General features: G+C 39.7%; 1 protein-coding gene across 1 annotated transcript in view; it reads right to left on the minus strand.

Moving 5' to 3' along the window:
• Nucleotides 1–14,043, minus strand: part of POLR1F (RNA polymerase I subunit F) — a 31,126-nt gene extending 17,083 nt beyond the window's left edge. Inside the window, exon 1 of the mRNA XM_030308064.2 lies at nucleotides 13,768–14,043. Coding sequence (XP_030163924.1) covers nucleotides 13,768–14,021 — 254 coding nt within the window. The 5' untranslated portion in view covers nucleotides 14,022–14,043. The remainder of the gene's footprint in view (nucleotides 1–13,767) is intronic.
• Nucleotides 14,044–15,525: the final 1,482 nt, after the last annotated feature.

The following is a 15,525-nucleotide window of genomic DNA, read 5'->3' on the forward strand; positions in this document are numbered from 1 at the left end:
CATTAAAAGTGCTGTTAAGAGAAAACCTGCAACAAGGATACTCTATCCAGCAAGGCTATCATTCAGAATAAAAGGAGAGATAAAGACTTTCCCAACCTAAGTGAAAGAAATTCATCACCACTAAACATAATAACAAACATAAAGGAAGTAATCAATAGTAATATAATAATACGATAATAGTAGAGGTCTTTAACACCCCACCTCCATTATCCAAACAGAAAATCAACAAGAAAGCAGTGGCTCTGAATGACACATTAGAACAGATATATCTTTTGGATCTATTCAGAACATTCAATCCTGTAACAGGGAATACACATTCTTTTCAAATGCACACGGAGAGTTCTCCAAAAGAGATATGTTAGCCCACAAAACAAGACTCAACAAATTAAAAAAGACTGAAGTCATATTATGAATCTTTTCCAACCTTAATGCTATCAAAGTAGAAATCAACCACAAGAAAAAACCTAAAAAGAACACAAATGCATGGAAACTACATAAGAGGCTACTAAACTGTGAATGGGTCAGCCAAGAAATCAAAGAAATCAAAAAATACATGGAGATCAATTAAAATGAAAATACAATGGTCCAAAATGTTTTTGGGATGCTGTAAAAGGTGTTCTAAGAGAGAAGTTTATAGAAATACAGGCCTACCTCAAGAAACAAGAAAAAAATCTCAAACAACCTGATCTTAAACCCAAAGGAGCTAGAAAAAAAACAAACAAAACCCCAAACTGGTAGCAGGAAGGAAATAATAAAGTTTAGAGCATAAACAAACAAAATAGAAATTAAAAAAAAAAAAAATGGAACAGATGAAACCGAGACCTGGTTCATTAACAGGATCAACAAAATTGATAAACCTTTAGCCACACTCATCAAGAGAGAGACAAAAAGAGAACTCAAACAAAATCAGAATTGAAAGGGAAATACCAACATCACAGAAATACAAAAGATTTTAAGAGATTACGTAAAATTGTATGCCAACAAATTAGACAACCTAGAAGAAATAGGTAACTTCCTAGAAACATATAACTGCCCAAAGCTCAACAAAGAAGTAGAAAATTTGAACAGATTGATTACCAGCAATGAAATTGAATGAATAATCTAAAAAACTCCCAACAAACAAAAGGCCAGGACCAAATGGCTTCACAGGTGAATTCTATCAAACATTTAAAGAAGACAAAAATGCAAAATCCCTCAACAAAATATTAGCAAAGTGAATACATCAGTACTTTTAAAAAATTTATTCACCATGATCAAAAGATTCAGTATTTACAAGTCAGTGTGATAACCCCATCAAAAAGAGGAAGGATAAAAATGCTATCATTTCAAATAATGTAGAAAAGGCATTTAACAAAGTGCTACATCCATGCATGAGGAAAAACCCGAACAAAGTAGGTTAGAGGGAACATACCTTAACATAACAAAGGCCATATAAGAAAAACCCACAGCTAACATCATACTTAATGGTGAAAAACCAAGAACTTTCCCACTAAGATCAGGAACAAGACAAAGATGTCTGCTATCACTACTTTGTTCTGGAAGTGCTAGCCATAGCAATCAGACAATGAAAAGAAATAAAAGGCATCCAAATTGGTAAGGAAGAGGCAAAAATTTCACCATTTGTACATGATACTATATAGAGAAAACCTGAAACACTCCACCAAAAACCTACTAGAACTGATAAATGAATTCAGTAAGGTCACAGTATACAAAATCAATATATAGAATCTGTTTTGTTTCCATACGCTAATAATGAAGTAACATAAAGACATTAAGAAAACAATCCCACTTATGATTGCACCATAAATAATGAATAAACTAGGAATAAACTTAACCAAGGAGATGAAATACCTGTACTCTGAAGACTATAAAACATTGTGAAAGGGGAGCCTGGGTGGTTCAATCGGTTAAGTGTCCAACTTTGGCTCAGGTCATAATCTCACAGTTTGTGAGTTTGAGCCCTGCATTGGGCTCTGTGCTGACAGCTCAGAGCCTGGAGCTTGCTTCGGATCCTGTGTCCCTCTCTCTCTGCCCCTCTCCTGCTCGCACTTTGTTTCTATCAAAAATAAACATTAAAAAAAAAATTTTTTTTTAAAAACATTGATGAAAGAAATTGAAGCCAACACAAGTGGAAAGACATTCCACGCTCGCAGACTGAAAGAATCAATATTGTTAAAATGTCCATAGTATCCAAAGCAATCTATAAATTTAATGCAATCCCTATCAAAATCCCAACAGAATTTTTTACAGAACTATAACAAACAATTCTAAAATTTCTATGGAATCACAAATGACCCCAAACAGCCAAAGCAATCTTGAAAAAGAAAAACACAACTGGAGGGACCACAATCCTAGATTTCAAGTTATACTACAAAACTACAGTAATCAAAACAGTATGGTAGTGGCACAAAAAAACACACACATAAGATCAAAGGAACAGAATAGATACCCTAGAAACAAACCCATGATAATATGGTCAATTAATCTTAAATAAAGGAGTCAAAAATATACAATGGGGAAAAAACAGTCTCTTCAACAAATGGTGTTGGGAAAACCAGACAACTACATGTGAAACAATGAAATTGGTCCAGTATCTTAAACCATACACACAAACTCAAAATGGATTAAGGACCAAATTGTGAGACTTGAAACCATAAAAATCCTAGAGAAGTGCACAGGGAGTCATTTTTCCCGCATCAACCCTAGCAACATTTTTCTCGATATGTCTCCCAAGGCAAGGCAAACAAAAGCAAAAATAAACTACTGAGACTACATCAAACTCAAAAGCTTCTGCATTCTATATTGTTTATTTCTGCTCTGATCTTTATTATTTCTCTTCTTCTGCTGGGTTTAGGCTGTCTTTGCTGTTCTGCTTCTAGTTCCTTTAGGTGTTCTGTTAGATTTTGTATATGGGATTTTTCTTGTTTCTTGAGATAGGCCTGGATAGCAATGTATTTTCCTCTCAGGACTGCCTTCGCTGCATCCCAAAGCGTTTGGATTGTTTTATTTTCATTTTCGTTTGTTTCCATATATTTTTTGATTTCTTCTCTAATTGCCTGGTTGACCCATTCATTCTTTAGTAGGGTGTTCTTTAACCTCCATGTTTTTTGAGGTTCTCCAGACTTTTTCCTGTGGTTGATTTCAAGCTTCATAGCATTGTGGTCTGAAAGTATGCATGGTATGATCTCAATTCTTGTATACTTATTAAGGGCTGTTTTGTGACCCAGTATGTGATCTATCTTGGAGAATGTTCCATGTGCACTTGAGAAGAAAGTATAGTCTGTTGCTTTGGGATGCAGAGTTCTAAATATATCTGTCAAGTCCATCTGATCCAATGTATCATACAGGGCCCTTGTTTCTTTATTGACCGTGTGTCTAGATGATCTATCCATTGTTGTAAGTGGGGTGTTTAAAGTCCCCTGCAATGACCACATTCTTATCAATAAGGTTGCTTATGTTTGTAATTGTTTTATATATTTGGGGGCTCCCGTATTCGGCATATAGACATTTATAATTGTTAGCTCTTCCTGATGGATAGACCCTGTAATTATTATATAATGCCCTTCTTCATCTCTTGTTACAGCCTTTAATTAAAGTCTAGTTTGTCTGATATAGGTATGGCTACTCCAGCTCTCCTTTGACTTCCAGTAGCATGATAAATAGTTCTCCATCCCCTCACTTTCAATCTGAAGGTGTCCTCAGGTCTAAAATGAGTCTCCTGTAGACAGCAAATAGATGGGTCTTGGTTTTTTATCCATTTGGATACCCTATGTCTTTTTGGTTGGTGCATTTAGTCCATTTACATTCAGTGTTATTATAGAAAGATATGGGTTTAGAGTCATTGTGATGTCTGTAGGTTTCGTGCTTGTAGCGATGTCTCTGGTACTTTGTCTCACAGGATCCCCCTTAGGATCTCTTGTAGGGCTGGTTTAGTGGTGACGAATTCCTTTAGTTTTTGTTTGTTTGGGAAGACCTTTAACTCTCCTTCTATTCTAAATGACAGATTTGCTGGACAAAGGATTCTCGGCTGCATATTTTTTCTGTTCATCACATTGAAGATTTCCTGCCATTCCTTTCTGGCCTGCCAAGTTTCAGTAGAGAGATCCGTCAGGAGTCTTATTGGTCTCCCCTTATATGTTAGAGCATGTTTATCCCTAGCTGCTTTCAGAATTTTCTCTTTATCCTTGCATTTTGCCAGTTTCATTATGATATGTCATGCAGAAGATCGATTCAAGTTACGTCTGAAGGGAGTTCTATGTGCCTCTTGGATTTCAGTGCCTTTTTCCTCCCCCAGATCAGGGAAGTTCTCAGCTATTATTTCTTCAAGTACACCTTCAGCACCTTTCCCTCTGTCTTCCTCCTCTGGAATACCAATTATGCGTAGATTATTTCTCTTTAGTGCATCACTTAGTTCTCTAATTTTCCCCTCATACTACTGGAATTTTTTATCTCTCTTTTTCAACGTTTATTTATTTTGGGACAGAGAGAGACAGAGCATGAACGGGGGAGGGGCAGAGAGAGAGGGAGACACAGAATCGGAAACAGGCTCCAGGCTCTGAGCCATCAGCCCAGAGCCCGACGCGGGGCTCGAACTCACGGACCGCGAGATCGTGACCTGGCCGAAGTCGGACGCTTAACCGACTGCGCCACCCAGGCGCCCCTATCTCTCTTTTTCTCAGCTTCCTTTTTCCATAATTTTATCTTCTAGTTCACCTATTCTCTCCTCTGCCTCTTCAGTCTGAGCTGTGGTTGTCTCCATTTTATTTTGCAGCTCATTTATAGCATTTTTTAGCTCCTCCTGTCTGTTCCTTAGTCCCTTGATCTCTGTAGCAATAGATTCTCTGCTGTCCTCTCTAAAAAAAACTGTAGAGCAGATCAATGAAACCAGAGTTGGTTTTTTGAAAAAATAAACAAAATTGATAAACCTCTAGCCAGGCTTCTCAAAAAGAAAAGAAAGATGACCCAAATAGATAAAATCATGAATGAAAATGGAATTATTACAACCAACCCCTCAGAGATACAAGCAATTATCAGGGAATACTATGAAGAATTATATGCTAACAAACTGGACAACCTGGAAGAAATGGACAAATTCCTAAACACCCACACACTTCCAAAACTCAACCAGGAGGAAATAGAAAGCTTGAACAGACCCATAACCAGCAATGAAATTGAATCAGTCATCAAAAATCTCCCAACAAATAAAACTCCAGGACCAGATGGCTTTCCAGGGGAGTTCTACCAGACGTTTAAAGCAGAGATAATACCTATCCTTCTCAAGTTATTCCAAAAAATAGAAAGGGAAGGAAAACTTCCAGACTCATTCTATGAAGCCAGTATTACTTTGATTCCTAAACAAGACAGAGACCCAGTAAAAAAAGGGAACTACAGGCCAATATCCCTGATGAATATGGATGCAAAAATTCTCAATAAGATACTAGCAAATCGAATTCAACAGCATATAAAAAGAATTATTCACCATGATCAAGTGGGATTCATTCCTGGGATGCAGGGCTGGTTCAACATTCACAAATCAATCAACGTGATACATCACATTAATAAAAGAAAAGATAAGAACCATATGACCCTGTCAATCGATGCAGAAAAAGCATTTGACAAAATTTAGCAACCTTTGTTAACAAAAACCCTCGAGAAAGTCGGGATAGAAGGAACATACTTAAAGATCATAAAAGCCATTTATGAAAAGCCCACAGCTCACATCATCCTCAATGGGGAAAAACTGAGAGCTTTTTCCCTGAGATCAGGAACACGACAGTGCTGTCCACTCTCACTGCTGTTGTTTAACATAGTGTTGGAAGTTCTAGCATCAGCAAGGAGACGACAAAAGGAAATCAAAGGCATCAAAATTGGCAAAGATGAAGTTAAGCTTTCACTTTTTGCAGATGACATGGTATTATACATGGAAAACCCGATAGACTCCACCAAAAGCCTGCTAGAGCTGATACATGAATTCAGCAAAGTTGCAGGATACAAAATCAATGTACAGAAATCAGTTGCATTCTTATACACTAATAATGAAGCAACAGAAAGACAAATAAAGAAACTGATCCCATTCACAATTGCACCAAGAGGCATAAAATACCTAGGAATAAATCTAACCAAAGATGTACAAGATCTGTATGCTGAAAACTATAGAAAGCTTATGAAGGCAACTGAAGAAGTTATAATGAAATGGAAAAACATTCCATGCTCATGGGTTGGAAGAATAAATATTGTCAAAATGTCAATACTACCCAAAGCTATCTACACATTCAATGCAATCCCAATCAAAATTGCATCAGCATTCTTCTCGAAGCTAGAACAAGCAATTCTAAAATTCATATGGAACCACAAAAGGCCCCGAATAGCCAAAGTAATTTTGAAGAAGAAGACCAAAGCAGGAGGCATCACAATCCCAGACTTTAGCCTCTACTACAAAGCTGTAATCATCAAGACAGCATGATATTGGCACAAAAGCAGACACATAGACCAATGGAATAGAATAGAAACCCCAGAACTAGACCCACAAACGCATGACCAACTAATCTTTGACAAAGCAGGAAAGAATATCCAATGGAAAAAAGACAGTCTCTTTAACAAATGGTGCTGGGAGAACTGGACAGCAACATGCAGAAGGTTGAAACTAGACCACTTTCTCACACCATTCACAAAAATAAACTCAAAATGGATACAGGACCTTAATGTGAGACAGGAAACCATCAAAACCCTAGAGGAGAAAGCAGGAAAAGACCTCTCTGATCTCAGCTGTAGCAATTTCTTACTTGACACATCCCCAAAGGCAAGGGAATTAAAAGCAAAAATGAACTATTGGGACCTCATGAAGATAAAAAGCTTCTGCACAGCAAAGGAAACAATCAACAAAACTAAAAGGCAACCAATGGAATGGGAAAAGATATTTGCAAATGACATATCAGACAAAGGGCTAGTATCCAAAATCTATAAAGAGCTCACACCCGAAAACTGGGCAGAAAACTTCTCTAAAGAAGACATCCGGATGGCCAACAGGCACATGACAAGATGCTCAATGTCACTCCTCATCAGGGAAATACAAATCAAAATCACACTCAGATATCACCTCACACCAGTCAGAGGGGCCAAAATGAACAAATCAGGAGACTATAGATGCTGGAGAAGACGTGGAGAAACAGGAACCCTCTTGCACTGTTGGTGGGAATGCAAACTGGTGCAGCCACTCTGGAAAACATTGTGGAGGTTCCTCAAAAATTTAAAATAGACCTATCCTATGACCAAGAAGTAGCACTGCTAGGAATCTACCCAAGGGATACAGGAGTACTGATACACAGGGGGACTTGTACCCCAATGTTTATAGCAGCATTCTCAACAACAGCCAAATTAATGAAAGAGCCTAAATGTCCATCAACTGATGAATGGATAAAGAAACTGGGGTTTATATACACAATGGAGTACTACGTGGCAATGAGAAAGAATGAAATATGGCCCTTTGTAGCAACGTGGATGGAACTGGAAAGTGTGATGCTAAGTAAAATAAGCCATACAGAGAAAGACAGATACCATATGTGTTCACTCTTATGTGGATCCTGAGAAACTTAACAGGAACCCATTGGGGAGGGGAAGGAAAAAAAAAAAAAAAAAAGAGAGGTTAGAGTGGGAGAGAGCCAAAGCATAATAGACTCTTAAAAACTGAGAATAAACTGAAGGCTGATGGGGGGTGGGAGGGAGGGGAGGGTGGGTGATGGGTATTGAAGAGGGCATCTTTTGGGATGAACACTGGGTGTTGTATCAAACCAATTTGACAATAAATTTCATATATTAAAAAGAAAAAAAAGCTTCTGCAGAGCAAGGGAAACAATCAACAAAACTAAAGACAATCTATGGAATGGGAAAAGTTATTTGCTAATGGCATACCAGATGAAGGGTTCATATCCAAAATACATAAAGAATTTATATAACTTTACATAAAAAAGACAAATAATCCAAATAAAAAATGGGAAGAAGGTATGAAGAGACATTTTTCCAAAGAAGATACAGAGATGGCCAACAGACACATAAAAATATGCTCAACATCACTCATCATCAAGGTAATGCAAATCAAACCAACAGTAGCATATCACTTCACACTTGTCATCCCAACGGCCACAATAAAAAATATAGGAAACAAGTGTTGGGAAGGATGTGGAAGAAAAGGAACCCTCACACACCTTTGTTAGAATCAAACTGGTGCAGCCACTGTGGAAAACAGTATGGAAGTTGCTTAAAAATTTAAAAACAGAATTACCACATGATTTAGTATTTCTATCAATGGGTGTTTACCCAAAGAATACAAAAACAGTAATGTGAGAAGATACATGCACCCATGTGTTTACCGCATCATGACTGATGACAGCCAAATTACGCAAGTAGTCTGAGTGTTCACCAATAGGTGAACTGTTAAAGAAGTGGTATATATACTCAATGGAGTATTATTCAGCCATGAAAAAGAATGAAATCTTGCCACTTGCAACAACATGGATAGATCTAGAGGGGATAACGTTAAGTGAAATAAGTTAGAGAGAGACAAATACCATATGATTTCACTCATATGCAGAATTTGAGAAACAAATGAACAAAGAAGAAAAGAGACAGACCAAAAAACAGACTCAACTACTTAGAACTGACGGTTACCACAGGGGAGGTAGGTGAAGGGGATGGGTGAAATAGATAAAGGGAATTAAGAGTGAACTTATCAGGATGAGTATTTAGTAATATGTAGACCTCTCAAAGCACTATGGTAAACCTGAAACTAATATTGCTTACTATTTAGTTTTCACTAGAAAGTAGTTTCTAAGCATTAAGAATTCTAACAAATGTCATTAAGACTACTGGAAATAATGAAGGAAGCACTCTGTGTGCAAGGAAAATAAGATATGTGTTTTTGTTAAGAAAATTCTGAGAAATGGGAATACATTTTTGTTGAGGGAAAAGAAAGGAATTTGACCTAAAATGAGACTGGTTTAGAAAGGGAAAACTGGAGAAAATATGAATGTTTAAAAAAAAAAAGTTGTAGAAAGTCTGTGAAAAAGGAGTCTTTGCTAAAGAATGTGTGGTCAGGACAAAGACTGGAATTAATGAGTTTTAAAAATATACTGGTTCATGATTGGAGTTTGGTTTTTCTCTCTGTTGAAATGAGGATTATCCTGGAATATTGGTCTGTTTTTGACAGAAAAAAGTACAAGGTTTTTCCTTTATCTGCCCTGAAAATACAAAGTTTGCTATCAGGTCTTTACTTAATAAATTTAAATCTCATCAATACTACAAGAGCTAAGTTTTGCTAACAACTATGTAACCTTCTGTATATGCCTTTAGAATCTCTTATTGCCACCTAGGTTAAATAAGTTTTAAGTTTTTAATGATTTGTGTTTCTTCTTAAGAGTGTGCTTTAAAAAAAATATTTTTAATCATTTATTCATTTTTGAGAGAGAGAGAGAGACAGAGAGAGAGACAGAGAGAGAGAATGAGAGGGGGAGGGGCAGAGAGAGTGAGGGAGACACAGAATCCAAAGCAGGCTCCAGGCTCTGAGCTGTGAACAGAGCCCAACACAGGGCTCGACCTCATGAACCGTGAGACCGTGACCTGAGCCAAAGTTGGATGCTTAACCAACTGAGCCACCCGGCACCCCTGTTTATTTATTTTTGAGAGAGAGAGAGAGACAGAGCATGGGCAAGGGAGGGGTAGAGAGAGAGGGAGACACGGAATCCAAAGCACGCTCCAGGCTCTTAGCTGTCAGCACAGAGCCTGACGCAGGGCTTGAACTCAGGAACCTGACGGAGATCGTAACCTGAGCCAAAGTCAGACACTTAACCAACTGAGCCACCCAGGCGCACCATTCAGCATGTGCTTTAAAACTTTGATATTTTTAACAAATTTCCCAAAATTCAAATTCAAAATTAAGTCTTTTTAACTAATCAGGCTTATTTATTATGGTATGTTAAACTACATGGGAAGCATTGTCAGAAACCTTTTAAGGTTCTACTGCATAAGTGAATGCCATGAAATCCCAAAATCCCAATAATCATTACTTGTAATTCTAAGTATTGAAGTATTGTCTATCCCAGAAGTAACCAAATTTCCTTATCAACTATAATGTTCATTACACTATAATGAACTCTCATCACATCTTTAACCATGCTCATTTTTGAGTCCTTTGTTATTTACAGTTACTGTTCTGATTTGTACTCCTACAAATGTGTTTCATCTTCAAGGACATTCATAGAGAGGACTCTTGACAAACACAGGTTTGTGATACCCTTAAGATAATAAAACTAAGCCAAATAAGAATTTCTGGGAACGGGAAACCATACTCAAACTGAACAAGAATTAATAACATGACTAAAGGAATCAAGGAAGATTATTACAGTTTTTATGACTCGTTGGAAACATCACTGATTATCTAATGTTTGCTCTTCGGGATTTTAAAAAACATTTTATCTTTCCCCCAACCTGATCCCTCCTGAATTCACAAACTCATTGGTGAGTATTCTTACCCTCATGGCACTTAAGTTATTTGCATAAATTCAGTAAGAATTTCTTGTAACAGGTCACCATTAGAGAAATTGATTCTATTACCATGGCTTTGACTAGAATGTCACATTTGAGAAAGACATGCATAGACTCAGATATGACCAGAAAGCTAAGGAACTAGGGTTGACTTTATGGTGCCAAGGAAGCCCCCTAGAATAACTGGCCTGGCTGGTACCATGCTTACAAGGTTCCTGGAGCCTTACGAGGTTAAGTAAGGAAGGTCACTTCCTGGCAGGCTCAGGAACCTCAGGATATTTGGGGGACCCCGAAAAGCGAGGGAGTATTTCATTTCTTTAGTTATTACAAGCGAGTCTGATGGCAAGTATTTGGTTTGGCTCTTTGCCTTGAAAGGCTTTCAAAAGCTCGATCTGAAATTCCTTATGAAAAAAAAGTTCCAGCAAAGAAGATCTGAGAGAACATGTAAGGCCAGTTACTATTCTTGCTGTACTTACAAAAATATCTGGGCCAAATTTGTGAAAAATGGACTTGTTTTACAAACATATTAGTCTTATTCTGGCTATTGTTGATGGAAACGAGGGTGATTTTGGTGAGGAAAAAACTATGTTTCAGTAACATACCTCTATGGGTGTAAGATTCTAGTTGTAATTGTCCTTGCATGTTTCTTGTTTACCATACAAGCTGGATCCTGACTTCTAATGATTTCCTTGATTATTTGGATAATTTTCTGCCTGACTACTTACACACTATAGGCCTGACTGAAAGCCATGAGACAACTGTTTAACTGAACTGACTCCTCCCCCATCATTTGGAGTACATGTGGTGCCACAGGGTCTGTTAAGTGTTAAACCCTGTGACCTCACCACAGTGCCCTCTGCACATCCCTTCACACTCTATAAAATCTGTGGACTGAGGTCTAGACTTTGTGAAGAACAGCTGTGCAGCTACTTGGATCATCACCTGCCCAATCCCCCGGGTCAGTAAGTTACCCTGAATAAAACTCTGTGTAAACTGTATGGAGTCACCTGCTTCGTTTTCTAATCTCAAAGTGCCTTCTCAGTTTAGGGGATACTTTATTGTGCATCCTCCACCTTCCAACACTCTCTTTTCCTTGTTTCTTACAAAAAGAGAAGCAAGTCCTCCTGATTCTATAGGATGGCCCCGAAATCTGTAAATCTAACTATACATAAGTGGTTGACTGACATTACAATTGTTGGTATGTTCCATGTTCTGTCCCTACTTAGAAATACACAGTTAATGTGTGCTGCTTTATCAGCACTGAGTAAGCCAGAGTCTTAACCACAGCCCACAAGTAATGGTGGGGGTGGGGGAGGAGGGTGTAGAGTGCGCAGTCTTGATCCGCTCAGAGTGCAACCTGCTCCACATAGTCACACTATATCGTTTGGTTACAAAAATTACCGTTCAACTGGTTCCTTGTATCTCTGGTATAAGGGCTCTGACGGGAGACACTTCAGGTGGCTTCCCCCTAGCCTGTCAAGTGGAGGCACTGATTGGTTACAGTAAGTGGTAAAATACATCAAACAGTTGCCTCTTCCCAGATTTTATGACCATATTTATATCCTTAAGTCTCTCAAACCCATACTCTCTTATCATTTTTCTCTTGGACAACTGTAACAGTCTCTTAGTTGGTCTCCATGTCTACAGTCTCACCTTCCTTAAGCCATCAGCTAATGCTACCAAGTGTGGTTTCTTGAACTGTGTGTCTGATTATGTCCCGGAGATCACGGATTCATACTACTCTCTCCGGACTGCACCAAGTTTCGGAGTTGGAGGGCACACTGAAAGGATGAAGTGCTAAGTCTGCTTAAGCAAACAGAAAAAGGTTAAAAAACAAAAACCTAGTAGACAGGAGGAAAAAAGCAAAATGGTCATCCTGAGTTGTCCCCCAAGCTGTCTTTGCCCTCCTCTCTCCAACTGCACACAATGTCCTTCCCCTAAAATAAACCTTACTCCAATTATATAGTACTTATAAATCTCTGACCGAACCAGTCTATTTTATATCTACTATCCATTTGTTTATGCCACACCTTTTCCCTTGAATACTACCATCACAAAGAACCTTTCTCCTATTAAGTTGTTCTCCAAAAAGGTCCTAATAGCAAATTCACTACTCTTTCAGTATAACTTACTTTGTTTCTGGCAAATTTTAACACTTCATTGGATTTACCTGGCTTACATTTGTATCTTTACTAGAGATTACAGTTTCTTCAAACAGGGATCTTGGTTTTTTGTTTTTGTTTTTTTTTTAATCCCAAGTCCCTTACGTACAAAATAGGCACAAAAGTGGGTGTAGGTGTTTGGAGTAAGCTGTACATTCTAGACCTGCTTGATTCCTTAACCTGTTCAGGATCCCTTGAGAAAGTGAACACTTTGGGTACTTTGCCCAAGAAAACTGAAAGGAAATTTCCCAGAGGGGAGGAGGGAGGGTCATGAAATTCCTTAAGAGCAACAAGGAATCCCTAGGGATTCCACTCACCCTAGTTTTACAACCCTTGCTTTCGAGACAAAGTAGTCTTTAGTAGTATTAACGTACATATGCCCCCTCCCTCTGACCCTCCACTCTCGCAACTCCAAGAGTCTCCAAGTTTCTATTGAATGTATTAACTTAAATGCACCACAAAGTTTTTTTTCACTCCAATTAAGACTTAATAAACTGCTCTTAAAAACAAAACAGAAATATTGCTTCTCTTATCCGTGATCAGGCCCACGAGAAGAGAACCCAAGGAAAATACCAGGGCCAAAATAAAAACCAGAAACTTCGTCACGGTTTACAAACAAAAGACTGTACTAATATGTACAATTTTCTACAGAATGAGAGACAATATGTTGAAGTAATGCATTCGAAACTCCCACTGTCAAATGGGAAAACACAGAACTGGCTTACCGGGTCTCCAGACCCCTGATCTATTCTTACCCATACACGCCAGTTCTAAAACAAGCTTCCCCACCGGCTCCGCCCGCACAATTCACGTCACCTTCACGTCCATGAAACGGTAAGAACAGATCCCGACTAGGGACACACTGGAAATTTCGGCTAGTTGGAAACTCCATAACGTCTCGAGTATAAGCTCGAGTGGCCGGCGCGTTCTCTCCCGTTCACCCCTTTTCTGCGACGCCATCAGCACGTCCACCAGCAACCCCCCCCCCTCCCCGCGCCTAAAAGAAAGGGGGGCAAGCTACGTTATGGCGTTATCCGCTCCGCGGAGGAAAAGACGGAGAGACTGATACCTCTCGGAGTAGCGCAGGAGTTCCGCATCGAGCTGTTCTCGGATACCGGTGCGTTTCCTGTTAAGGTAGCGCGGCGAAAGCGCGATGTGTCTTCGGTGCGGCCCCGCCACCAGGCAGGAGTAGCGGCTATTTACCAGCGCACACGCGGCAGCGTAGGTTGGCAGCTCTAGGCAGGGCAGGACGCCGGCCGGTCCCGCCACTGGTCCCTCAGAGGCCGCCTTCGGCGGCGGAGCCTCTGAACAACCCGCAGCCATGCGGCCTGTCAGGTTTCCCGCGGCGCGCGCCGCTGACGCAGGCAAAACCGCCTATCTCCGGACGCCGGGTTTCTCCGTCATCCGCCAGCTGGCACGCCCCTAGGAAATTTCTCTCCTTCAGATGCATTACGCACTTCTGACCAGCAGAGGGCAACCGCTCTTTCGACTGGGTAGCTAGGAGCCTGAGCGAATTGGAACGTGCTCCAAGGCAGGGCTGGCAAACCTACGTTTTCGCGAACGTCCTCGGTAGAGTTAGTATGTAGGTGTAACAGGGATTCACGCTTTGATAATTTCCCGTAGTAACGTGGTTTGGAAAATTTTACAAGCGTGGACAGTACAGTAATAAATTTTAATATATTTAGGGAGTATATTTTCTGCAGGAAACTCAATCCTAAAAAGCAGCCCAGATGCCTCAAATACAATACATCTGAAAATAAAACCATCATCTCTCTCATCCCGCTTCTCTCTTCATTCTGTAATAACTAACTCAGAAAATCTTACCAGCATTTTCCAAGTGGCTCAGTCCAGCTGTCAACCTTGGAGCCTCTCTTGTACCCTCAAATATCAAATCAGCCCCAAGGCTTGTGGGGTCCAAAGTGGAAACATCAGTCTATTGGGATACTTCTCTCCGCTCTCGCTTCCAAAACTACAGAAGTGCCTGTGGATGGTCAAGAGGACACTCAGAGCACCTTCTCCGAAACGAAAATGTAACCATGACTTGTCCCCATGCATGCCCCATTTTTCTAAGGATAATACAGATTCCTTAATATGGCTCTTAAGTTACTTACAAGACCATATTAGGATCTGCTGTCAGCCCAGGAGTTAGATTTATCACACTTCCCATTTTACATTATCTGCTAGTCACCACCCATATTCATTCACTTTTAGCTTGCTCCCTCTCTTTTTCTCGGTTTCTGCTACCTGGTGGGAATACAGTAGTTTCTCTCATATGGAAAACTCTAGCTTAGATTCTGCATTCTGTTCCTCTGCAGTTTACTACCACCCTACCTCTCCCTGCCCCCCACATAAGGATTAGTTAGGTCCCCCATCTTTGTAAATTACTACCTTCAAGCACTTGTTTTTATGTTAATTTTATGTCAGTTGCCTGTTGGCTTTCCTTCAAAGACTCCAAGCTCACTAAGGCAGGAACCATTATAACTGTCTTCTTCACCACTGCAACTCCCCTATGACTCAAAATAGCCAAAGCGTAGGAAATAAATATGGGGTAGTTTTATAACCCTTTGCATGCTCGTAAGACATTTGCTTGTTTGATTTTGAAAATTGTTTTCTAGGGGCGCCTGGGTGGCTCAGTCCATTGAGCGTCCGACTTCGGCTCAGGCCATGATCTCACGGCTCATGGGTTCGAGCCCCTCATAGCGCTCTGTGCTGACAGCTCAGAGCCTGGAGCCTGCTTCTGATTCTGCATCTCCCTCTCTCTCTGCCCCAACCCACTCGCATTCTGTCTCTGTCTCTCTCAAAAATAAATAAATATTTAAAAAAAAAA

Source organism: Lynx canadensis, chromosome A2, assembly GCF_007474595.2.
Source record: "Lynx canadensis isolate LIC74 chromosome A2, mLynCan4.pri.v2, whole genome shotgun sequence".
Lineage (NCBI taxonomy): Eukaryota > Metazoa > Chordata > Mammalia > Carnivora > Felidae > Lynx > Lynx canadensis.